At 43.5% G+C, this 26,487-nt stretch overlaps 1 protein-coding gene across 1 annotated transcript in view; it reads left to right on the top strand.

Annotated features, from left to right (window-relative positions):
• The window catches only part of Fhod3 (formin homology 2 domain containing 3), a 397,434-nt gene that overhangs the window by 268,734 nt on the left and 102,213 nt on the right, over nucleotides 1–26,487 (top strand). Inside the window, exons 9-10 of the mRNA XM_051202091.1 lie at nucleotides 785–928; nucleotides 7,931–8,172. Of these exons, the coding sequence (XP_051058048.1) occupies nucleotides 785–928; nucleotides 7,931–8,172 (386 nt within the window). The remainder of the gene's footprint in view (nucleotides 1–784; nucleotides 929–7,930; nucleotides 8,173–26,487) is intronic.

Genomic DNA, 26,487 nt, shown 5'->3' on the forward strand with positions numbered 1-26,487 from the left:
GCTGAGGGCATCCTCCTATAGGAGAAGCAGAACGGAGAAAAGCCCCACCCCCACCCTACACCCTGCTGTCTTGTCGTTTTGGCTTTTGGTTGCTGCTTTGAAATTTCTCATGTTTCCCATAGCTCACACTGCTATGTTGATTTCAAATCAAGAAACATATTAAATTTCCACTGGCACTTGACGAATCCCACAAGCTTGGTCGCTTAGAGCAATGCACATTTATCACCTCGCAGTTCCCAAGGGGCAGGAGTCCAGACAGGTCCTTACTGGGTTGTTGCTCAGGGTCTTCCAAGACTGCAGTCAAGATGCTGGCCAGGATGGACTCTGGCAGCCTTTTGTAGTTGTCTGCTGGACTCCTTTCTATACAGCTGTTCAGCTCATTGTGTCTTGCTCTTTCTTCCAAACCAGCCTGAGCTCAGGAGAGACCTATGCCCTCTTTTAAAGGATTTGCCCAGTTACCACTGACGATATCTGATTTGGAACCTTGACTACACCTGCTAAATCTCTTCCCCTAGCTAGCCTAATGATGAGTTCAACAACTCATTCACAGGAATTCCCAGCCCCCAATGGGCTGCAGGGACTCCTTCTGTACTGTCTCCCAGGGGCAAGAGTCCTGAGTTCATTCTGCTTGCTCCCAGAAGAGTTCCTCATTGAATGAATTTGTCTTGTGTCTTGCACAGTTGTGGGTTGTTAGAATTGAGGCCACTGGCTACCACATAAACATGTCTTCACTGTCTTGAGACATTTCCCTAAGATATGGCTGTTTCCTATTCTTCTCTTGTAGACATTGGCAGGACTGCCAGATCAAGACACCTTCTATGATGTGGTTGACTGCTTGGAGGAGCTGGGCATTGCCGCTGTGTCCCAAAGGCACTTGAACAAGAAAGGGACAGATCTGGACCTGCTGGAGCAGTTTAATATCTATGAGGTAACAGAATGTGCATTTTCTAAGTCATCCGCAGCATCAGCAAATGTCAAAGGGTGACGTCATATGTCCTCCAGACCAGGGTTCTAAGTGTGGTGCAAGGACTTCCACACTGTGAGAAATTTTCTAGAAATGTAAGCTTTTGGATCCTACCCAGGCCTAGTGAATCAGAAACTCTAAGGGTGGGGACAGAAATCTTGTCCTCACAAGCCTTCAAGGAGACCCCAATATGTGTTCACGCTTAAGAACTTTTGACACAGAGGAAACTCAGAGCTATTCTGTTTTGAAGCATGTGTGCTGTGTTGTCAGTACATGTACTCAAGGAGAAATCAGGAGAAGGCAGGATTGGGGAGGAGGAAGGAGAGGGAGGGAAGGAAAGGGAAAGAAGGAGGGAGAGGGAGCAAGAGGGAGAGCTACTCCCCTGTGTAATGTGTCCTGTGACATGAAAATTCATGGGTATTTTGGGGAAAATCTCATTAGCCTTTTTAAAGACAGAGTCTCATGTAGCCCAGGCTAGCATCAGACTGCACATGAGGCCAAGGGTGACCTTCAACACCAAATCCTCCCGGGTCTGCCTCCCAAGTGCTAGGATTACAGGTGAGTGCCATCATTCCTGGAATATAAAACAGTGCTTTAAAGATGCTATACAACATTGTACTTTCTTCTCTTGCCTTATTAGGGTGCCTTATTTGTTTGCTATGGTATGTCATGAGGAAAATCAAAATTGTACATTAAACACCATTGCTTGTCTTCATTCCATGTGATATCATTTAAAGTGCAAATATTACAGTATTTAAATTGTAGGCAGAGTTGTCGGAAGTTCCTGGCTCATATTTGGAAGCTGCTGTTTACAAACACGCTCAGTCATATTGGGACAGAGGAAACAGTGTTGGAATCCTGCATTTTTCTTTTGTTTCTGGATGAGGGTGCATTCTACCAGCACTCTGGCTTTGGCTTCCTGGTTAGTAATGAAGGGCCGGTTGTAGATGGAGCCCTGCTCTGTCTGTCCATGTTGGTCTGTGTTCTCATTCAGCATAGGTGATTGGCTAATATGGGAATGGGAATGTGGAGGGGTTGGAAAGGGTGTGAGAGAGCTGTATTCATCCACAGATGTGACTCACATGGAAGCGAAAGCTCTCGGGATTGCTCAGTGGTGGGTATTGCTGCCTTCCCATTTCATAGTCTACCTAAGTGAGGCTTGCACATGGCTGCAACCTCCACTGATGCCTTTGGTGGTTCAGCTCACTCAACTTCCCCTGTTTCATGGATGTGGAAATTGGGTCATCTGTAGCACCTTCTGTCTGTGTGGGTTATTTCCCTATCCTTCAGCTGGCAAATGTCCCCAAGTGTTGTCTGTATGAAGCCTTGATCCCAGTCTGCGCTGTTCATGAGCAAATATCTCCATACCTCTGTCCAGCAGTTCTTGTGACAACCCTGTCTGTCTGTCGCTTTGAGCTACTTGAGTCTTTTGACCCACACCTCTTTTTAACACCAGGGCCCAGCACATCTGCCTAGAGTTCCTTAAGTGCTTGGGTGACTGCTGCCTGCCTGCAAGCATCACAAATGTGTATGCCAGTGTTGCTGGGCACAGGGCCAGGGGAGGGTATAGTTTATTCTGATGCCCAAGTAACAATTCAGGGTGACAACCATATGCTTTAGGTAGCAGACAGAGTCAGCATCCTCATTCCCATCTTAAAGTTAATGCATTTTAGAAAACATTCACATAGGCAGCCAACTTTAAATTTGCACAAGGAGAGCTAGAAGAATCGACATGCAGATCCAATACTTTCCCGAAAAGGACTTCAATTTCTCAAGTGCCTTCGGAAAGCTTGGGTAGACTTCTAGGGTGCTTCCTAATGGGGCAGGATGTCTGGTGACCACATGTCTCGGGCTTTCTGAGACAGGCCTTGTTTCATGTAATTTAATTCCATTTCAGAAAGGTGATTTGATCCATGTTTAATTAAATTCAGTGAAATTTCTTTGCCACATGTGAATTTTCAAATACATAAATGGCCAAAATAAAAAATCTTTTGTCAGATCATATGTGTCAACTTTTGGGTCTAAAAGTATTCTTTCTGTAAAGGGAAAGACATCTTGCTGCTGAAGACTTTGGGCTGGAAAAAAAATAGCTATTACTTTTAGAACTTGTTAACAAATGGTTCCCCTTCCCCAAGCGCTTTCCATCTCATAGGTGACTGAAAATATCATTTATCTTTTGCTGTGTAACAAACACACCATTATCAACTGGTATAAAGCAATATTTGCTAATCTTGGTTCTTGGAATCAGAAATTTGGCCTGGCTCGGCTAAAATATTTTCAGGTGGTTCAGTTTCCTGGCAGCCTTACTGGGCCTGAAAGATCCCACTCAGCCTTGAACATATGGCTTTCAGTTGGATTTGGGCTCTTGTCTAGGCCACATGTGATCAACATTTCTTCACGGGATAACAGCATCTGTGAGAAACAGGACTCTAGTACAAATACTGCCAGGCTGGGTGTCAAGTTTACTGATGTCCCATTGGCCAAAGCAAGCCACATGATTATTAAACCTAGCCTTTGTGTGGGAAGGGATGACACAGAGTAAGGAAGCAAGAAGGTGTGAGTGTCCATAACACTATGCCGTGGCCACAACCGGCTATCACACAGTCTCTTGTTGAAATGTTACGACACTGACATGCACCTCACCTAACAGCTGACCTGAACTGTGTAGGTGTGAGACAGCAGGATGGAAAAGGGTGGCATCTGTTTCCAACATGGCTGCTTGTCCTGGGTCATAGCCACATTATGATACAAACTCAGGGAAATGGTAGTGGTTTGAGCCCCATTAAAAATGTTGAGGTTGCTCAAAGCAAGTTAGTCAGCCAAACTTAGACTCGAGGTGGGAGGGGATGACATGGGGTGGTGTGAAAGTCAATGATGACCTAACACTATCCAGTCCTCAGTGTAGCTCACTGGTAGAGCATGTGCTTAGCTTGCACAAGGCCCAGCATTCCCACCAAAATTTAATATTTGATAATATTAAGATGTTATTATGTTAAGTAGGACAATAATAGCATAGTTATAGTTTTGGCAATCTTTGTAGGGCTATATGTTAAGACATTTACAGATGATAATGATATAATCTTAGATATTTCATTGAAAAGTTGGCCTTATTGTTTAGGGCAAGAAAAAAATAATGAGATGTAAATGAGCAAATATTGACCCTGAACTGACAACTGTCACTACTGTGACTGACATACATATCACACCGTTTGTACTCATTCCTGTCTGTTGTGTATGTCTAACATTTCCACAGTAAAAGAGCTTTAAAATAGTTTGAAAAGGCACACAATGAAACCATCATCTTCTGGATAGTTACTGAAAAAGCATGAGAATCAAAGATATCAGCAGCCTCGTAATAATTGCAGCATAATCTACTGTAGTCCTTGTTCTTCTTTACAGAGGCTTGTTACACAGTCCAGGCTGGCCTTGTGCTCACGCTGTATACTCCTGCCTCAGCTTCCATGCTGCTGGGCATATAGGCTGTACCACCACACCTGGCTGCCTCCTGCCTCCTCCTCTCTCCTCCTCCCTGCTCCTCCCCCTACCTCTTATCTCTCTTTCCTCCTTCCCCTCCCTCTGCCTCCTCCCTCCTCCCCTTTCTCCTCCTCTTTGACAAGTGTTTTTGTCATGGATCGGAATCCAAGATACTCCTGAATGAATTATCCACCACAGTGCTGCCTAGATCATTGCCTCAGATTCCTCTCTTCACTTGAACTTTCTGGTCCATTTCCCTTTTCCTTGACATGGGGCAGTGAAAGCGAGTCCTGGCGCATTGCTTCACTGGAAGGCACTTTGAGTGGAATGCCACTTGATCCTTGGACCTTTGAGGTTAGACAAGGAATTAGAAATATCTGCACTGTGCTTTAGACACTGCAAATGTGTGCTTAATAAGAAACAGTCAACACTTTGGGTCAGGTGGAGTTCAAATGGTCTAAGGGCATTCATTGGTCTTGTCAGAGACTGAGGGCAAACCAGACTGGAAACACTCAGAAAGGCTGCCACCAGTGAGGTGTTCTCACTCCCAAACTTGCCCACACAGTGCCACGTAGAGTTTTAAAGTTCAGATGACAGTTGTGACTCGCCAAACGTTGAACTTCACTTTTAATGTTTGTGCTTCCAGATGGGACTCTTGCGAATGGGAATTTCCAGTGATGAGCCTCGGGTGAACTCAGTACTTGCACCACGTCTTTTAACAGTGTGTTTGGGAATGAATTCTAGGGAATATAATGACCAAAAGATTGTCAAATCACTTTCACATATCTGAGCATTCATTATAAAATACATCTGTCACTTAGGTAGATAACACCAAATCTGTCTTATCTAAATGCTGGGGCTAGAGGAAATAAGGGATGAGTGTGGAGGCTGATGGCCTGCTGTTCATCAGCTGTGTGTCTTGGGGACCGTTCTCCCTGTCAGAAGAACCAGGTGTGAAAATGCCAGGTGATTAGTTCCTTGGAAGCCAGCTTTCCTGACATAGGGGCATACAACAGCCTTAGCTCTCTATCTCCTCTTTATCTCTCCATTCTCTCACGAGGCAGGATTAAATTGTAAACATCTTCAAAACAAGAAAAGTTACACATATGGGGATGCATGAGACCTTGTGACTCCACAGCTGCTTAGTCTAACAGGGCGTTTAGCTGACCCTGGTCCAGCTGGACTGAAGGTCACCTAACTGATGGTTCTATGTAATAGAAGAGCTTGGGAGCTTCCTAACATCTTCCTCTGTGTGAGTCATGGGAGGGCCTCTCTGTTTGACTATCATTCACAGAGTTGCCCCCCTCCTTTGATAACCTCAACAAGGGACCAAAGAGTGTGTGATTTGCTATAGGTCATGTCTAATTCATTGGCGGCAGAGCTGATGTTTACACAAAGTTATGCTTAACACCACATAGTGAGTAGAGCTTAACTGTTGCCTGGATTGACATGCAGTGCAAATGAAAACCAAAGTAGACAATGATGATAGAAATGCAGATGAGCAAAGCCCATGTTGGGGATGGTGAAAGAGGACCAGAGCTTGCCACCAGAGTATGCCGAGGCAAGTAACACAGTAGGACAGACTGCAGGGTATAATGGAACTGAAAAGCTTTAGATCATCATTTAGTGTGGAGAGCAATGAGAGCTGGATACACAGGCTTCTGCAGAAGGAACCACACAGACCTGCATAAAGTAGCCTTTGGGTATGGTGCCAATTGGCTCAGATTTTCCTCATAGAATCCAAAGTGGCAAAAAATGTCAGTCAGTTCTCTGTATAAATATGTATTACTTTTTAATGAGAAAATTTTATTTAAAATGTTTTTTAAGATGCTTTGCATATGGCTCTCTAGGCTTTTGAACTCAAATTCTCAAACTGAGCCATCTCACTAGTCCTAGATGTCTCCCTCCCTCTCCCTCTCCCTCTCCCTCTCCCTCTCCCTCTCCCTCCCTCCCTCCCTCTCTCTCTCTCTCTCTCTCTCTCTCTCTCTCTCTCTCTCTCTGTGTGTGTGTGTGTGTGTATTTGGAGACAGAGTCTGTCTGTAGCCCTTGCTACCCTAGAACTCACTATGTAGGCCAAGCTGGCCTAAAACCTCACAGAGACCCAACTGCCTCTGCCTCTTGGGTGAGGGTATTTTTAAAAATCCATTCTATCACATTATCTTTGTGGCAGCATGTAGAGGCTACTCCCCAGGCACTGAAGGTTGTCTGAGAGCAGAGCCACTGTCAAGTAGGCCTCTGGAATGATACAGCACATACTGCTGTAGAAAGCCTCTCAGAAAGACTTAACGGGGCGCTAGCCCTTAATCTAGATCCCCTGACCCTCACCTGCTCGTCTTTCTTTCATCACCCTATTTGGGGAAGGCAGCTCAGGAACGGTCACATATGGAGCCCAGGTGGCCTCAGGAAAGCCTCTGCCTCCTGGAATGGAGAGCAGCCATGGGAGGGCAGGGAATGGTGATGGTCAAAGCAAGTGGAAATGTGGGTGTGGGGTTCACATTACTGCTATGATTTGCATAGGCTGTGTCTTCCTTAGGTTCATGTGGGTCCAATCACTAAGAGGTGATTTGTTCTTTTAACATAACGGATTATTTAAGAGTCATTTATTTATTGTTTATGTGTATTTGCATTATGTATGTATGTGCACCACATGCATGCCTGGTGTACTCGTGGGTCTGTAGAGAACATTGGATCCCCAGGAACTGGAGTTAGAAATGGTTGTGAGCCTCCATGTGGATGCTGGGAACAGAACCCGGGTCCTCTACAAGAACAGCCTGTGCTCTTAACCTGTGTTCTTAAGCACTGAGCCATCGCTCCAGCCCTCATAACGGATTATTTAAACCACTGATGGAGACATAATTTGGTGATGTGTTAAGTGGTAACTAAGGGCAGAGTCTAGATGGAAGACAAAGGCCATTGCAGAAGTCTTTTTAAAGAACATCTCTGTGGCACTGTGATTTCTGGCCACCGTGGGGTGAGCAGCTTGGCTCTCCACTTCCCCAAAGTCATGGCCTGGGTGTTCGTGCCTCCTGGACACAAGGGTGTGAGCAGCTTTCTTCCGCCATGGTCTTCCACTGTGATGACATTATCTTTCCATAGACCTAGACACACTCAAACCATCCAATGCCATGAGCCAAAACAAATCTTGCCTTTTAAAATTGACTTTCTCAGACATTTAGCTACAGTGATAAAAATCTGACTAAAACATTTAGATTTCAGATAATGTCATACATTTCTCATACTTAGTTGTTTCTTCTGAATCCATTTGATCCATAAAATGCAAAATGACAGGCACTGCAATACCAGATTGAAGTGGAATTCTGGACACATGTAGGGGTCACATTGAGATTGAGTAGAGGCCTGCAATGCAGGGAAAAGAACAGCAACAAAAAAAAAAAAACAGTTTTAAATGCACTTAGAGATGACATAGGATCATAGTCCAGGCCTGAGAAAAGTTATCAAGTTTGACTTTTCTGATACACTCTGCTTTTTCAGGTGGCACTCAGGCATGAGGATGGTGATGACACAGCCGAGCCACCCCCGAGTGGGCACCGGGACCGGAGGAGGGCCAGCATGTGTTCTGGTGGCAGTGTGGGTGAACACCAGGGCCTTGACCGCAGAAGGAGCCGTAGACACTCAATCCAGAATATCAAGAGCCCACTGTCAGCTCCCACCAGCCCCTGCTCCCAGTCGGTTCCTGCCTTCAAGCCCAGCCAAGTTCGAGATCTCTGTGAAAAGTAAGCTCAACCCCACTGATGGGGAGAGATACCACTAGGGAGAGAGAGAGAAAGTCTGCAGGCCATGTGTGCTGACCATGATTCCCTCCCCACTGGATGGTTAGGGCCTCCTGGCCTTGCTTCCTGCCTCTCCTCTACCACTAAACCATTCCTCCCCCAGGGAACTTCCCTCTCAAGCTGATTCCCACTCTGATGGCAAGCATAGACTTGACCTTGCCAAACTCATTTAGTATTTTGTAAACTGGCAAAGAATCCAAAATACAAAACCATGGCGTAGAAATAAATGGTATGCCACACAGAAACGCCAGACTGGCTTGAGATAATGTAGCCTTACACAAATTGGCTTTAGATATGTGGATATGCACATGTGAATTTAAAGATACCTCTGTATATGCAACAATACTCATTTCACCATTTAGTCACTCAGTAAATATTTTCACTGAGTGTCCATTATAGGTCAGGACCATACGAAGTTATAAAGGCACATACACGTGTATACAACAAAAGTGTGATCTTTATCCTTATGAATCTCACAGCTAAGCCGGGGGAAAGAGAATGAGGTAGATAGAAACAGAGGAAGCTATAGACCTAAGAGAAATTGTAAGGGTTCAAAGAAAAGAAGCTGGACTGACTATGCATGTAGTAACCTAAAGGACTGGAGAAAACTGGTGCAATAGAGGGATGGCTGGGCTTCTCAAGCCCGGAGAACCCTGCTCCAGGTAAATACTGCCTAGCTGCTGGAATAATGGGCCACAGAGGTTGACCACCCCATTCTTGGCATTGAGATAGGATGCAAACCATGCTCATATCAGTATCAATGGCTCCACCATTATCTCTCATCCTGGAAATGTTTCTGGGAGTCAAATTTCTCTTACCTGGCTGCATGGTGAAGGAGAAAATAATTCAGAATATATCAGACCACCTTTAGAAAGTCAATTGTCAAGATTTGTATCCTCTCCCTGCCCCCATCGCAGAGAGAATAACTCACCATCTCCATCATCAAGACATTGCTCATGTAGTCTGGCGCTCATGTGTCTGTTAACCAGGAAGCAGGAAAGGTCTGGTTTGAGAGTCATGCAGCATCCAATGCTTGCCAGGCACATGTGAGTTTGATCCTTAGTACTACAAAAATAAGTAAATGAATGTGAAGTAAAAGTACAAACCTGAAAAGAGAAGACATCGTGCAGCCTTGTAACTTTGCAGTAACTGTCCATAAAGCCTGTTGGAGAGAGTCCGGGGTGCCACGGTGATGGTGTTGCTTTCATCCAGGCAATACTGCAATGGGGGAAAGGGAGGCAAGGAAGATAATGGGAAATGGTCCCTGTGTGCTTAGCAGTGTCTCCTGCTCAACATCTATGACTTAAAATAGTACTTCAGAATCAAGCAAGCTGTTAGGTCCCATCCCTTAGAGGCCCAAGAAGCAAAGCCTGTGAACTCCCCACACATACTTGCTGCTGGTCTGTATGGAGGTTCCTGCATATGCCACATGGGATGACTCCAAGGCTGGATTTTATCCTTTTGTGACACTGTGATACCACTCTCTCGAAAAGATGGGAGAAATATGAGAAGTCAGAGAGGAATTCATGTTGTGGGAAATGTGGGTACAGCTCATACCATTTGAGTTTAGTTCTCATAAAGACTCTCTAGAATAGGAAGGTAGGATAAATGTCAGACAGCAGGTATGGTGGGCTTTTCCGTGGACAGCAGGGTAGGGGATGAGCTGAGCCATGAGTTAAACTCAAATCTTGACTCAGTGTTCAAAGCTGATACCCACCTACCCACTCTCAAACATATTCATTGAACAAGACTTACACTTCAGACTCTTTAGGAAAGAAAATTGGCCAGTATACCATATGGACATGTCTTTACTGAGGTAAATAGAAAAAGTCAAGAAGAATTGAAAAGGACACCACATCAAGCTTCCTTATAGACATAAGCCTGCCCAATTGTTACTACCATTTTAGTAATAGTAGTGTGACCCCAAACCCACATTACTGTGTCATGGCTTCTACACTGGCCATTGATCAAATAAAGTAGAGTTTATTGATCATCTGCCACCTGAAATTTTTTATATGATGTATGCACCATAAAGAATTTTACATCCGTATTTAATTTTTGCAGATTTGATCATAAGAAGAAAAATTAGAGCATTTTCATTTACTGCCGAGAAAATTATTTAGGATCATCTAATTAGCAAAAATGAACAAAACTCCCAAACTTCAGCAGTGTATCTGACTCATATTGATACTGTTCCTAGGACTAAAATGTTCTTGAAGTTTGTCTAACCTAAAGCAGGAACCCAGTGAAGTGCACATATAGACTGGGGCTCTGTCTTTGCTGAGTATCCCATTCTACCCTGTTTTCCAGCTTGTTAGAACAGTCTCTGACCTTAATCTGCCTTCCTAAACATATGCCTGCCCAACCAGAAGCTTTCTCTCAACACACAATAGATCTCCTTCTGTTCCGTCTTTCCGTGTTTCTGGAATGAAACACTGCACAGTATCTAGTGTGCAACTCTGAATTCCATCCCATTGAGTTGCTCACTGCATTCCACTCTCCAGAGGTAATCCCTAACTTCACTAAGTCAACTGATGCTTGCATGATACCATCTCAGACGTGTGTGTTTTAAGGACATGGAAGAGTGACCTGGCGAATTATGCACAATGGCAGCTGGCTGGGGAATGGAATGTATAGACTTATGCCATGTACACCAAAAGACAGTGATGGCTAGTTGTCATGTAAATTTCATATGTCATTGGCACGAAATACTAAACTCCTGGTGTTTTCAACCATTAAAAATGTAAAATATATACTAATTCTTGGGCTATCCAGAAACAGATTTTAGGTCAGATGGAGCTCATTGGTTGTATCTTTACCAACTACTGTTCTTAGGGGCCACATATTTTTAGAGAAATGGAGGGAAAATGGGCTGAAATTGCCAATGAGGAATATGCGAGGAAGGAGAGGGAAACCACCATGCCATATGAGAAAACTGTGGGGATCATATAGTTGGGGTTACAGCAAGAAAGTTAGAAGAAGCTCTAATGTGGCTCAGTTGGTAGACAGCGTGTATAGCATGCACAAGCCCTGGGCATGATCGCTGACATCACATAAGCCAGATGTGGTAGTAGATACCTATAGTCCTGGCACTCAATTAGCAGACAAGAAGATTGAGAGTTCAAGGTCATCCTCAGCATAACATAGCACGTTAGGACAGATGAGAACTTGGGAGAAAAATTCCATGAAGAGATTATGAGGAGCGTGTTGATTACAGTTCCCTATAGTACAGGTGAAGTTGGAGATGGACAGGTAGAAAGTTGGGGTAGGCGTATACAGAGCTTGGTGGAAGGAAATGGCTAATGGCACATGCAGGGGAAATGGGGCAGTTAGGGAGGTTGCAGCAAGATAAGCTTAGGTCTAGTGACCCCTGAGGAAGTAGTTCTCAACCAGAGGTGGCTGGGTATGTTTTTGATTGTCACCCCTGGTGCTGGGGTTCTGTGGGCCTGTGGTAGGACAAGTCCAGGAATGCTGTTCCATCACGCAAAAGACACCCCTCACTACAGAATTAGACTTCTGCAGTGTGCGTGATATTTCTGAGCCAACACCTTAGCAAGCTCAAGTAATTGGCTGGAATTTTCACTTCTTTCTTGGGATGCTTCCAGGGTTGGGAACAGCTGTTGGACAAGGTAGCTCTTTTATAAGAACAGGGATTCTTTGTAGCTGCCTCAAATACTCACATGTTTACATATCAAGCTCTGAATCAAAATTAACTTTATTCAGAAAGTATCATGAATCAGTTAAAATTGGAGTCTGTCCATGATATTCCTGGTATAAATATTTCATTGGAGTTTTACAACCACCACAGAGATGACATTTGTTTGTTTGTTTGTTTGTTTGTTTGTTTTAGCAAGAATGGAGATGTGGAACATCTTACCTATTGCTTAATCACTCTTGTATATGGAGATTATAGCAGAATCCCTTTTCTGGTATTTGTTTTATCTCTGCTTAGCAAGCTTTCACTCTTCCAATTCTCTGCAAATATGCTGAATTTGGTTAGGGATAGGCTTGACTTAATCTAATGTATCAATCAGTAAGCAAACACAGCCAGTTCTAATCAGCTTTGAGTCTATCACATTCCAAAAATTTGAAACCAAGGAATGTGACACCTGCATGAAGCAAATTGGCAAGACAGCAATATGCTTATATAACAGAATTGTGCAATCTGAGGCCAGTCTTCATGATCCTAAGGTGGGAGAAGACTCATATAACCATATGTGTGCTCACATAACCAGAGATGTGCAGGTGGAATTGGGGGACCAGCACGGAGAGGCATCTTTCACAGTTCCCCTTTAGTTGCTGATACTGTCAACCACTGATCCATAAGCTAAATGGTTAAATAAAAGAGTTGCTTCATTTTCCATGTAAGTTAGAAGACTAATAATGGTAAGAATATCTGTGATACATTTGAAATAGATGTATCTGTTCTAATAAATTGCAAAGTCATTAGGATAAAGACCCAGGCTGTTGTGTGAGCTTTGCTGAGGAGATGAAAACAAACATCTTGCCCCAGATAGGGTGCTGATGCCAGAAACAGATGATTCCACCCAAGTGTAGCTTAAAGTAGTGGTGAGTCAAACTGGTGTTACTTATAGGAGTACAGGCAACTTATGGACAGCTACACCCTACTATGGAGCCATAGTCATATGTAACTTGCTACAAAGCTATAATAGTAAAGCCAGGCTCTGAACTGATACTCACAAGGCAGGTGGGGCCTTGTGAATCCTTTCCCCTACAACCATTAACTCTATAAATCTTTAGAGGAGGGGTGAGGCTTCATGAGCACCTCCTCCCAGAAACTATTAACTGTCTATGGGGTCTCAGAGAAGGATAGAGCCATGTAAGCACCCCCTGCCCATGATAAAAAATTAATGGGTATAACTTTCTGCAAGTCTTTTGCTTGTCTTCAAGAATTTAATGTCCTTGTCATGTCCAAAGGACAACATTCCACTAATACAGATCTGCACAGAGGCAAGTTGCAGATAGACATTGACCTTGTAGCCAGGAGATGTACCCGACCTGTACATGAACTAGACAAATGTGAGAAGATGTGGTCTGGTCTCAGCCATGCTAAGTCTTGAGGTCTGGTGTGCTGATTGGGGGATCACTGATCCATCTGAGTTGCAGAAAGGAGGAGTTTAATGAGGGTATTGTGGGGCTTCACAGGGATGCTAGTGTCTGGAGCTCAGTCCAGACTTGGTGATTGAGAAAGACCATGGCTCCCAAGAAACCCTTGATCTTCCTAAGTCTCCCACCAGTTGGGTGGCATTCAGAATCCCTTTGGAGCTGAGCATAAGACAAACATATCTGAGCACAGGAGAGTAAGTTCCTGAGTCTGGTTCCACGATCACAGCCTTATATCAATTAACATATGTCCATTGCTCTATAGAGAAGATAGCATCTCATTAATAGTGACAATTGTTAATATCTCCAGCCACCAGGCCATCTGCTGAACACCTGAGGTGTTTTGTCTTTGCCCTTGGAGTGGGTACTGTTTTTACTTGCCATGTGATAGCAGGGGAGGCTATGGCAAGTGGAGTTGAAGTTCCTTGCTTGAGAACCAACAGCTAGTATGATGGGACTAGTTTTAGAGTTTTGTAGGTCAGACTCCAGAGTGAGGAGCTCAGTTTTGTCTGAATGCACTTGTTTTTGGTCCTGTAGACCTAATCTCCTGAGCAAATGGCTGAGAAGAAGCAATGATTGTGTATTGCCATCTGTTAGACCCTTCCTCAGGCACCTATTGTTGTCTTTTGACCTCCACACATGTCTGTACACATACATAGACATAAATGTATCACACATTTGAAAAAGTATTGCTCAGTGTCCTACTATGTAGATGGACCACAGTGCATTTCATTCACTGTGCCTTGGTCTTTCCTGATGATGAATTTGCAGTAGTGAACATCTGTGCACACCTTCCTGTGTGTTTGTTAGTAGCTGCACACTTTTGGGGACAAGTCTTAGAAGTGGAAGTCTAGATGCAAAAGGACTTACAATTAATATTGTAGAACTCTAGAGCAAAGAACAGTTAAATTTTCTGTGTCACCATCACACACCACCTATTGTCTGTCATTGGACATTTTCATACACCATTGCTTATGCTTGATTAGTTCTTCTGGGTTTTTGTAATTCCATGAGGTTCTATGCAGTGACTCAAGGTTTCGTGGTCATGATTGCACATTCCCTGTTGAGATCATTTGTCCTCTTATCTTGTCTGTTTGTGTTGATGTATAAGTAGTCTTATTGACTTTCTGGAAAGGCAATGTAAGTACTCTTGATCTGTTTTAAATAACATGCTGTTTCTCACTTTCTACATAAAATACACTGTCAGCACGCCCATACACAAGTGGTTTCCTGTGTGGCTTTTGATGACCATGCTTGCACAGGAATGTGTGTTCTCTGAGTCACAGCCTCTCTGGGATGTTCTTTTTCCCCTTAAGACTAGTAACAACAGGGAAGCACCCACTGTGTGATAGATGGGGTAAGCACTTAGGAAGCACCTACTATGTGCTGGCTGAGGTTCCAAGCAGTTTTTTCATTTCATGTTGAAATTTCGATGGAGAAAGTTGTATCCTTTTTATTTACTAGACAAGGAAACTGAAGCACAGAGAGACAAGGAACCTGCCCTAGATTTTACTGCTCATCAGTGGTGCTGCTGGTTTTGAATCCAAATAGTCATGGTTTAGAGCTTGTACCCAGCCAAACAGGACTGGAAAGGCTCTCTGCTTTACTACAATGTGTTTGAAGGGGACAATGATTTAGCTTTGGGGAGTGAATTAGATTCCCTGAGAAAGAAAAGGTCACCAGAGCAAATGATTAACTGAGCTTGGTGGTCTTAAAGAGCTGTGTTCTTTATTGGTTTTTATATTGAAGTTAGCACTGGATTTGCTTTTCTCATGAATGGGCACTGACATGGCTTCTGAAAATACTGACTCTGGAACAAGATTCCTAGTGAATAGTGACTAACCGGCCATTCCTAAAGAGATGCAGAAAGGAAGGTGCAGAGAATAGACACCCTGAAAGGAAGCTGAGCCAAGTCACAGCGATTGGGTGCTGAGGAGAAGCAAATGGAGTCTAAGATGCCCTAATGTTTTAGTATCCCATAGTCAGTGCACACCAATTAGGGACCTAGTGGGTGGTGGATGAGGGGAGCCAAGCCTTGAGGTGAGCCTGTGGGTGCCAGTACAGGGAGGAGATTGAAGGGGATACACACTGTATGCCCTATAAAGTGGAGAAGGGTATTGGCATCACTCCACCAGACACAGGAAGCAGTGGGCAAATGGGGAACCTAATTATGGAACCCCTGGACTGGTGACATCATTTTTCCATATTATGAGGAGAAGGAGATGTATTTGATTGCTTAAATTTTAGGACAGGACTTGCCCACAGGGCTCAGTTGCCAGGGTTGCATGATTTATTATGATTGCTTGTAGGGTCTTCAGCAACAGAGTAAGGAATCTGACCTATCTCTTGGCAGGAGCTGTCAGTAAACAATCTATTTACAAGGGAAAAATGTACAATGAAACAAGTAAGCATTGGCTCTGGTGATCTGTTGAGTGCTGACTCCTACAGTGAGGCATGGCCAGACACAGTAAAGAACAGATATAGTGGTCAGGAGCACAGGTATGACCCTCAGGCTTGATGCCAGCCTCATGTGGACTCTTAATGATGGTACCTCTTTAAGAAAGCTGGGGTAGATAGCAAAACTGTATGTTTAGTCAGGTAAGGATTATGTTAGCCACATGATGCCCTGAAGCATCCCCAGATGTTGTTCTAGAAGGTAATTGTTGAATAACTGTGGACATGAACTAGAGAGAATATTTTATGTTCCAGCAAAAACTTGCTAGAGGATTTCATAACAACCAGATTAACAACCACTGGTACCAGGCAGCAAGTAGCTACTTGGGAAAGTTTATCTGATGGAAAGTGGTTTGTTATGAATGAGATGCACTGATGGGGCCTGTGACCTCCTGAAGTATTACTGGATGGTAGCCAGGGGTGTGGAGATGTCCAAGGCCCTTCCCGAGTTCTCTCTAGCAAGTGGTGGGCTGGAGGAAATGAAGATGGGGCCAAGGAAGAAGGAGCTTGGGGTCAGCAATAGAGAGGGGAGCACTTGGGCTGGAGGAAGAAGTCAGTTTGCAAAGTTCCTGAGGTTTGGAAAACTTACTATTATTAGCTTGGGAGTTCAGTCTTTGCTAGGGCATATTTGGAGATCTTTATAGACTCTGAGGAAATTGGTAGATATTGATCCTGAAAACCTCCCAGAGCAACGGTGAGTTTCAAATGAAAAGGCAGGTGTGTGGATGTGTCAGGGGTCTTCCAGTGAAAAGCCTCTGGAAGCATTGGGGGAGAGCTGGGCCAGGTGAGGAGATTGGGAAAAGCTAGGATGCTATCAGAGTAGCTGGAAGTGGAAACATGGGAGGATGGAAAGTGGGGGAGGTGAATGTGTGCAGAAGAGTGTGATTCACTGGACACTGTACCCAATCACATTCAAAGTCAGCTGATTCCCAAGCACCTAGTAATACAGGATCTTGGGCTAGCTCTCTCGGGAAACTCTGGGTGTGGTATGTTTGAGGGACCTATAAATAGAAATCCCCAGTCATTTTCAACAGGCGCCTGTGGAATCCAAGTGTGTACAGCTGATAGGTGATGCCCAGGCTGTAACCCAGAAAAAATAGAGCAGGAGGTGGAGAAACAATGATAAATCCCTGGGAAGAAAGCACTGGGTCGTCATCTTATGAAATGTTACCGATGAGACTGCCACACACTTCCAGTCATGGAAGCTTTGAAGTGGTCATCTTCAGGAGCGAGTGGCACACAAGCTGATGGTATATGATGGCAGGAGGCTTCACAAGGGGACCAGATGTTCATGTGTGGGGTAGAGGGAAGGCCTGGCTGATGTTCTTTGTTAAGTCTTTGATTTGGTTGGTGAAAGGCTGAGCTTGCTGCCATTTGACCTGTACAGACACCTTCCCTTCTGGGATCCACACACTCACAACTTTTGCTGCTGAGCTTGGATTTCTGAGGTGGTCTGTGATGTAGGCATGGGGACATTTGTTTCCCAACACACCGTTCGGAACAGAGCATGGATTTTTTTTAAGAGTTGTTGATTGGTTTGATTCAGTCATGGAAGGAGCAATATCCATCTTGCTTCCTAAGTGCTATGGTCAGGCTAGCCTTGAGAAGCAGAAGCAGGAGGATCTCTGAGAGTTTAGGGCCAGCCAGCTAGGGCTACATAGCAAGACACTGTAAGAGAGAGGGGACTCGGGAGGAGGAGACAAAGAAAGGCCAATGTGGAGAGGGTCTGATGGTACTTCTAGAGTGATGAAGGGTGAACCTGAAGGTAAAAGTCTAAGAGGCCAAATGTGCTAGCAAAAGATAAGTCACTACTGGACACAAGTGATGCTGATGAAGGTGTTACTGATGAAGTGATGGGCAAGGGCCCATAGGAAACTGAAGAGGACAGTTCTGTCCTGCAGCCACATGCTCAAGAAGATGGTAGCAATTACAGAAACACTATTCTTATGCTGAAAACGGTTTTCTATTTCAAAACGAGGTCATCATTATGAGAGATTTCTCAGAATTGACATGTACCATTTCTGTGGTCCAGGTATACCTCATGGTGTCATGGTTATCCATTGCATCTCTTTGCTTCTGATGAATTCAGGCCATTAGTAGAATGGAGAAGGAGAGTGATGGGCAGGAAAGGTGAACTGTTGGGCTCCTTATGTATGTGAATACGGGAATAAGTGCTGCTAGTATTCTGGTGGGTGGGGAAGAAGGAAGAAAGGATAAGTGGCTTCATCCAGTTATTAAAGGAAAGGGGCATTTTCTCCAGCTGGTTATCCTAAGCAGAGATAATATGATGTAACTGTTAGGCCTGTGATGCTAGGGTTGGGCTCCATGGTTTTAATCTCAGTTTAATACCGGGGACTCTGGGATTGTGTACTAACAGGATCTATTCTGGAAGTTGACCAGGAAAGAGGTGAACTATATATACTATCTTACACAGGCACCCAGCACAGAGGTTAAGTAAGAAGAGTCAGTAAATAACTGTAGAGAGGTCATGCAGTAGAACCAAGCCCAGAGCAGGACTACCTTCCCCTGGACCTTGGACCATAACCTTTAGAGCCCAGGGGTCCCAGGCACATTTTGGAAGGTGAATGGCTTTGATTATCCTAAGAAAGCTGCTTCCCAAGGACACAGTGACTCAGTAGGGGCCAGAGGCAATTCTAGGAACTTTGGGAAGACTTGGTTACAGAATCCACATTGCCCCAGAGACATCATTTCATTCCTGAGATCTTTGCTCCTGCTATGCGGTTTTGGTTTTATAAACACAAGATTAAAAGGTGCCTAGAGATGAGCCCTCGGAGGAAGTGGCCAGTCCAGGCCTGCTACATGCTGGCACTTCTCCCCAGATCCATGGACAGGACAGGGCAAGGCAGGGGAGTGGGCAGCGTATCATGGCTGCGTGCCATGGACAGGCCTCCTAAAGGGGAAGCAAATGCTTGTAGGAATCTAGAAGCCATTTTCTTTTTATATGTTTCTCAAATTTATAGCCAGCTTTGCAAATTTTTCTTCACAGTTGAGGGAGGAATACTTAGAATCATGACATCAGAAGAAGAAAATTATCAATTGCCTCTGACCTAATATTGTTTGCTTTAGGACTTGTTCACAGCCAAGTAGATGAGCAAAGCACCTCCACTGGTGAAACCCAAACTGCTTGCTTTGCCTGAGCAGCTTTGCGGTAATAGACTTAGTAGCAGTGCACATTCTGAGTGTTGCCTTTAGTGACTGACCCAGTTTGGTGAGCTAAGAATATTGGCACCTTTTATCAACAGGCACAAATCATACACACTTATTACTCTATTCCTTCTTTACCAACCTACATATTCTACGATTTGAAACTATGACCATTACAAAGGTCAAACTTTCATAAGACAGTGTGCAAATGAATGTGGCAGCAATACACACAGGTGGCTTTGGAAGGGGAACAATTAGCTGTGTGGAAGAGGAAGAGGCGGAAACAGGCATGGGCTCTCAGGGAGAACTTGAAGTGCAGGGGTGGCCATTGCAATATCACTGGTGACAGCAAAGAACCACTGTTATAAGGGACAGCTACCTATGTACCGTGGAAGGTTGCATGATGGGGGTAGGCACCAGTTACAAGAAATGATTGACATCAGAAACACCAGCACACTTACCAGTCATCAGGTGTATAACATTTGCAGATGATGCTTCATTGTTTTTGTTTGTTTGAAGCTACAACTCCTGGAGTCAAAACTGGCCTTTTGATTCTTTATTTTTGAACCTTGATTCTTCTGCCGCTGCCTCCCAATTCACTCCTGGAACAAGTGTGCTCCACCACACCCAACTTCAATTTCTTTTTAGTCCAGGAGTTCATTCACTAAATTCATAACAGTATATCTGATAAAAAGAAGACTTACCTTTTTTTTTTTTTACTACTATTATATTCTCAAAATAATGTAAATTGTACTCAAAGTCTCTCAAGAGTTCCAGGCTGCAATCTTGTAACATCGGCAGGTGTTTTGTGTTCAGTGTGATTGTCTGCTCTTCTGATTAAGTTGCCATGGTACTCCTAAATCACAGGCTTCCCTACTTAGAAAAGAAGAAGCATTCTAATGATTTTGTGCCTTGGTCCACGAGACAGTCTTAATAAACAATTTTTAAATAGTAATAAGAAACAAATCCTAAAATTAAATATTAAAGTAAAAATTCTTTTAGAGAAGAGAATAGTGGGATAGAAGTGGTCCAAGAAAGGGTAAGAAGGGATGAGTCTTGAGTTAGAATGGGAAGATCTCTTCAGATCATAGGAACACCGTGTCTACTAGGAAATGGAGAAGAAGGCTCTAGGCAGCTAGAGAGGCAAGATTGCAGAACATGGAAGGAGAAAGAGATGGCAGGAGATGAGCTCATATGGTAAGCAGGCTAAGTCATGCAAGGCCTTAGAATTCGTAACATGTAGTCTGGTAATTATTTGGCATGTGAGTTTAGCCATGCTAGCCATGGCATATTGGATGCAATGCCTATCTGCCTGATAGGGATTGTATTGGAGGTAAAGAAGAGTAAAAAGAGGAGACCAGGTGAAAGCTATTGAGACAAAACTGCTGGAGAACAGGGGTATATTGGACCTAGGGCAATGTTTCTGACCCCTTTAATATCCCATGTCCAAGCCCAACCCTAGATACAATTTACAAAAGCAAGACTGAGATCTCTCAAGGGTGTGAACCACTAGGGCTGGGGTGGCCATTGCTCTTGGAGAATCATGGGGATTTAAAGACATATGTTGGGGGACTTGGTAGCCTTGTCACTTGATCTCCCAGGAGTTGCTTCAATACTAGAATGAGCTTAACCCTATTTGAGTCAAAGTGAGAACTATGTGCAAGGCCCAGTGAGACTTATCAACATGCATTGAGTTCTCTGTCAATTTTTTATTGCTATGGCAAAACATCTGAGCCACAGCCTAGATACACGGGCAGGGGTGGGGGTGGGGGGCTAGGTCCTGCCCCAAATGATGTGACAGACTTTGATGATCCCCCATGGGAGGCCTCACCCTACCTGAGGAGTGGATGTGGGGTGGGATGAAGGGATGGTGAGGGGAATGGGAGGATGGGAGGGAGAAGGAACTGGATTGGTATGTAAAATAAGATTTAATAAAATAAAAAAAAAGAAATTAGGATAACAGAGCCCAGATCTGAAAGAAATGATGTCCCACATCAGATATGCAATGAAGGGAAAAATATTCCCAGTAAAATCAACTATACAAACAGTGATGAAGAGTTATGACATGTTCCAGGATTAGGCAGTAGGGCAGTGAGCCTATGACAAAGTCAACAAGGGTTTGAGTAGACACAGAGTGTGTAAAAAATGTAAAAGCAGTAAGGAGTCTGGTGAGAGACAATGCATGGTTTTGTAGTATATTTGGGGTGACATACATACATACATACATACATACACACACACATACATATGCCAAAACCATTTAAGGAGGGAAGACTTAGGCTCATGGTTTCAGAGGGTTCTATCCTTCATGGCTGAGTGTGTGATAGAGCAGAGCAGCTCAGCTCATGAATGAACAGGAAGCAAAGAGAAAATGTCTTCACTTGTAGACTTTTCTCTTTCCCAACTTTTTATCCCATCTTAGCCTCTAGCTTATAGGGTGGTTTCACACACGCCCAGGGAGGGTCTTCCCCATTTAGCTATGAACCACTAGCTTACAGAATGTGGGTATTCCCCATTCAGCTAATTTTCTCTGGAAATACTCTTAACACACACAACCAGAGGTGGGCCTCATTCTAATCAAGAAGAAAATTGAGATTAAGCATCAAGAAGTCCTTGATGTCAACACAAAAACAGTTCTCATAGCAAAGACTGTATGATAGATCATTCTGGAGCCAAATATGAATGACCATGGTCCACGAACATAGCTTTATATTCCCCCAAATGCTATGTTCCTCCATGAAAGTAGTTGTGTGAGATTTTATTAGTCACAGCACCAAGAAAGTCATAAATCAAAGTGTTCATTAAAGATATTGGTGGAAAGGGTAAACTGTTACTGGCTTCAGATGCTATCTGGTGACAAATTAGCTTTGAGGTTGGTATAATCTTTATTGGTCTGCGAAGAATACATTGAAAGGTTGTGATGACCACAAGACCCAAGGTGGATAGTACATAGCTTTCAAAGGGACTGAAAATTGTTTAAGATAATTTGGCTCTTGTCTGCAACATTTTACCTGTTCATAATCTTGAAGTTCACTCATTTGGCCTTGTAGCCTCTTTAACAGAGGTGTGACTTCTGTCCCTTTGTATCTGTCTCCCCCACCCCTCTTCCTTCCCTTTCTTGCCCTTTTGCCCTCTCCATCTCTCCCCCTCCCCCCACACATCTCTTCCTATGGAACTTCAATTCATAGGTGTTAATCTCCGTAGATAGTTCTGCCTCTTGCTTTTTTTTTTTTTTAAATCATCCTGTTACCTCCTTTATGAATAATTCGTTTCTTGTGGATATTTCCACCAGCGGATGGGCAATAATGGAGAAAACAAATGCTAGCCACACAACTCCAGTGGTTACTGCTGGCAATTTTGTGGGCATGACTGGGGATAGAAAACAGAAATGAGGTTGCTGGGAATAAGCCTGGCTGAAATGCAGGATTTAGGGTTTATCTCTACACACCAATCTACACGATTACCATATTAAAAGTTGATTATGGAATTTTAAATCAAAGCATGTGAAAGCCAATTAGTTGTAGAATCAAACAGGGTCTCAAATTGAACTGATCATACCACACACTGAAGCTCCAAAGCACCTTGTGGTAGTTACACTTTACATCTGCTTCTAAACACACAATAGCCTGTCTTGTTCATATCCAAGAGCCAGAGTAAGTTCATGCCTCCTAAATACATTCCTTACTGTTGGAAAACCTGAGACAGTAGAAAGCCCAGGAGAATGCCATTAGAGTGACTGCCTATCCTTACCCATAATGCTTTGAGAATATATGCCTTAGGCATCTGACCCAAGCCTAAGCATGAAGCTCGCTTATGTTTTGTGTCTGCCACATACACCTAGCATGAAGGCAATTTTAGTGCCTGTGTTCTGATTTTAATCTATCACATGAGGTCAGGTTTGGCCTTTCCATTCAGAATGAGTTACCAGTGCTCAGAAAGTTTCAGGTTTTGGGGGTTTCAGAGTTTACACTTTCAAGTGAAATGCTCCACCTGTGTTTGACTTAGAAGCTGGCTTGTCCATGTCAGATCACGATTGGTAGAAGGAGGCATCGTGGCCATGTGTTTCATTCCCTCAGTGACACGGGCCAGAAATAGAGGTTCCCATTCGGCTGTGACTCATTCTTTTAGGTATGATAGGAGAGTGAGTTCTGTGTGCACCAACGTTTTAGATTGATTGAAGCTGTACCTGGGAAAGGTCCTCTAAGGCTAGCAGCCTGGGACCCTGCTTGCTGCCTCCTAGACGCATTTGGAAAAACTGCCATCTTTCTCCTTTGGGTTAGTCTCTTAGACTCCTCATGTGCATTTGAAACAATGGACTAGCGACAATGGCTAAGAGAAATGTCTTTTAGTAACATAAAATCAAAGTATATGCAAAAGGAAATAGGCCCCTGTCCTTTTGCTCTCACTGGATTTCTCTGTTTATACCTGAGCTGATCTGCGGCCACAGCTACTGATTGTGTTTCTTCCTGTTGATGCTTATACTCTACAGACTGAATTTAGCCAGACTACAAGACCCTATTTTTTTCAACAGGAATGTGCTGGAATCATTAGTGTTTGACTCCAATAAAGGCTTTTGCCTTTAGATTCCAGCTAGTCAGCCAGCTTCTTAGGTATATTTGGGGTTCCTGCACTGTGCTCCATGATCTTTCTGAGTGATGCGTGTTGCAGGGACAATAAATACTTTCCTGTCTAACTTTGGGTTGTCACCATGGAAACGTTAGAGCAGCAGCTGGACTCTGTCAGATGTCTTTCATTCACTTGGCTGGTGTAGATCTTTTGAGGGAACTTTTATTTCATTTGGCAGATGGCAAAACTCTTGTTTTTAAATGACATCACCACTGCACTTGGTCAGATATTTGTCGTAACTGATTAAGAACACTAATTGGAAATCTTCAAGTTTGGGCCCCGGGTATCCGAGAAACAACCCTAGTGTTAACAGAAATCTTGAGTCACAGAGAGACGGAGTGGAAACTACAGTTTAAGCATTTGCTAATGTAGAGCCATGGGGGCACTTTTTGTCTTAAGCTCAGCAAAGCATTTCAATGAAACGTTCTTCATCTAATTATGATATAAGTTGTCTCACTTGTATGGAACTAGACTAGTTGTCATCCTTGGTTCCCAAGGTTTTGTCATCACATTGTGACATGGCATTGTCATCTGCAGGTGTAGTGGGCTATGTACCTATCTCATTTGGACTCACTTGATGCTGGCATGGATGTCACTCCTAACTGACATCTATCTGCATGCCCATTGCTCTAGAATCCTTAGGCCTGGGGTGACAGGCTTAGCTATACATTTTTCATCGTCTTTTGGGTTTTCCATAATGATGACAGATTATAACAAATGTGTGTAACTAAGCAATGTATTATTCAAATTTGCTTTTTTTTAACTGATAAAAATATGTGCCATGTGGTATACTACTCTTCCAGCTTTTTTTCCTCAGTGAGCAGCATGCTTCTAATGGGTTCATCGTGGGATGCTGTATCTTGTTTATTTTTCATATATGGACGTTATCATAGTATAGTCATTCTTTTTTCTCTTCGTGGAACTTTGGTCATTTCCAGTTTTGGGACAGTTACACACAATGCTGCTGAGAGCATTACTGGGTTCTTTCTTGTGTTAAAAATGTGAGTACCCTGAGGGAAGGATCTTTAACTTGGGCACTGTGGCCATCTTGAACCTAATGTTCCATATTGGGGATTGTCCTTTACTTCTGCCCACTAGGTGCCAGTATCTCCCCATCCACACAGGTGGGATGGACAAAGTGTCCTTTGGGTTGAGTGGGGTCATCTTGGTTCAGAATGTCTCCCCGAGAGTACAGACTTTTTGCTAGGACATAAGTGTGTTTACAGGATAGTTCTAAGTACAATGTTGAAGTGCCTAGCCCTTCACCTTTCTATCAGGAATACAAAGGACAGAGGCAGCCTGCACTCTTCTCCACATGTAGTATGTCAGACAATTTTGCATGATAGAAATGAAATGGTGTCTCACTGTGGTGTTAATATATAACTCCCCAACTTAGAGGTTAAAACAGAATTTTATAGGACTTCACCAGCTATGACAATTTTACCCACTTTGATAGTTACACTTTGTACCTTTAGCTGTATAGTTAATGCACAATTCCCTTTAGTTGACATACAAAATGAGAGAGTTCGTCATGCCATTTTCATACATGCACACCTGGTATGTACCTTCCTAAATGAGTTCATCTGTTTTTGTTCACCTTTGTAGTGAATGTTTGTGCTGTGCTTTTGAATGGCAACATTCATTATCCTCTCTGAGCTTTTGGAATCTAAGAGACATGCCATTATCCTGAGATGCAAATTTGGGAAAGTTAAATTGACTATGGTGGAAAGTATGTCCTACAGAACTGAACAGGCTGTGGACCCCTGGCTTTTCCAACATGGGTGGAGGTGAGGTGAACATAAATCTGGGATTATTTTTTGTATAAAGGAAAATGCAAGCTGTGCCTGTGAGTTAATTCCTCATCAGTTGAAACCAAGGAAAAATCAAGGTGTGTGTGGTGGCTCACAGTAATAATCCCAGTCCCTGGGAAGCTGAGGGTGGATGATTGTCACCAGTTCAAGACCACCCTGGCATATAGAGTGAGACAGACATTGTTTTAAAGCAAAACCCAATAAATGTCCCCATAGAAGCATTTGAAAGCTAGAGGCCAAACACCCAGAATCCCTCAGCAGAATAGGATCAACCATGAATAGTCATGCTTGAGGAGAAAAGACAGCTTGGAAAAAGCTAAGTGATCTGGATCCTCTCTTCAGCCTTTAACATTATTAACATGGAAATAATTTGGTTTGCTTATTTTATCAAAGGCTTAATAAAACTAAATCAAATCAGCATGGGTAGTCCAAGGCCAGGGGAGACATGTTTCCTTCTCTACCCTGTGACATCATGGGACAAGGCCGGTGCTTCTCCCACAGGAGTGGGCCTCTCAGTGCCTTTAGTCCTGCTCTGCCACTGTGATTGCAAGGCTACATCACTTGTGTAATATGTGATGGTTGCTTGTGGAATTTAAGAATGCAGCGTGGCATTTATGCTAGGGTAGTCATCTTCAAATGTCAGGGAGAGAAAAATCAAAGGACAGAGCCAACAATGATGGGAGCTTGCTGCTGTAGTAGGGAAGAAACTGTGGTGTATTGTGCTTCCTTCCTGTGGTAATCTAACAGCTCTGAGTCTTCATCAGTAGGGAGGTTAGAGTTCTCCTAAGAGGGCCAGGAGGAAGATAAAAGAGAGGAGTAGGAGAAAGAAGAAGAGATGGTGATGATGGTGTTGATGCCATTGATGTTGATAGCAATGATGGCTTCCCCAGATAGCACCATCAGCTGGGGAAGAAGAGTTCAAAGCAGAGGCTGCTGGGGTTCATTTAGATGCACAGCATCTAAGCTGTTTACTGTACTCAGAACTTTTCAATGTGTTTTTCATTGACAACACACTCTCTTAGGAGGCAGTTACTATCACTACACATACGAACATGGTAATTGAGGTCCACAGTTGGCA

This window comes from Phodopus roborovskii, unplaced genomic scaffold (genome assembly GCF_943737965.1).
Source record: "Phodopus roborovskii unplaced genomic scaffold, PHOROB, whole genome shotgun sequence".
Taxonomy (NCBI): domain Eukaryota; kingdom Metazoa; phylum Chordata; class Mammalia; order Rodentia; family Cricetidae; genus Phodopus; species Phodopus roborovskii.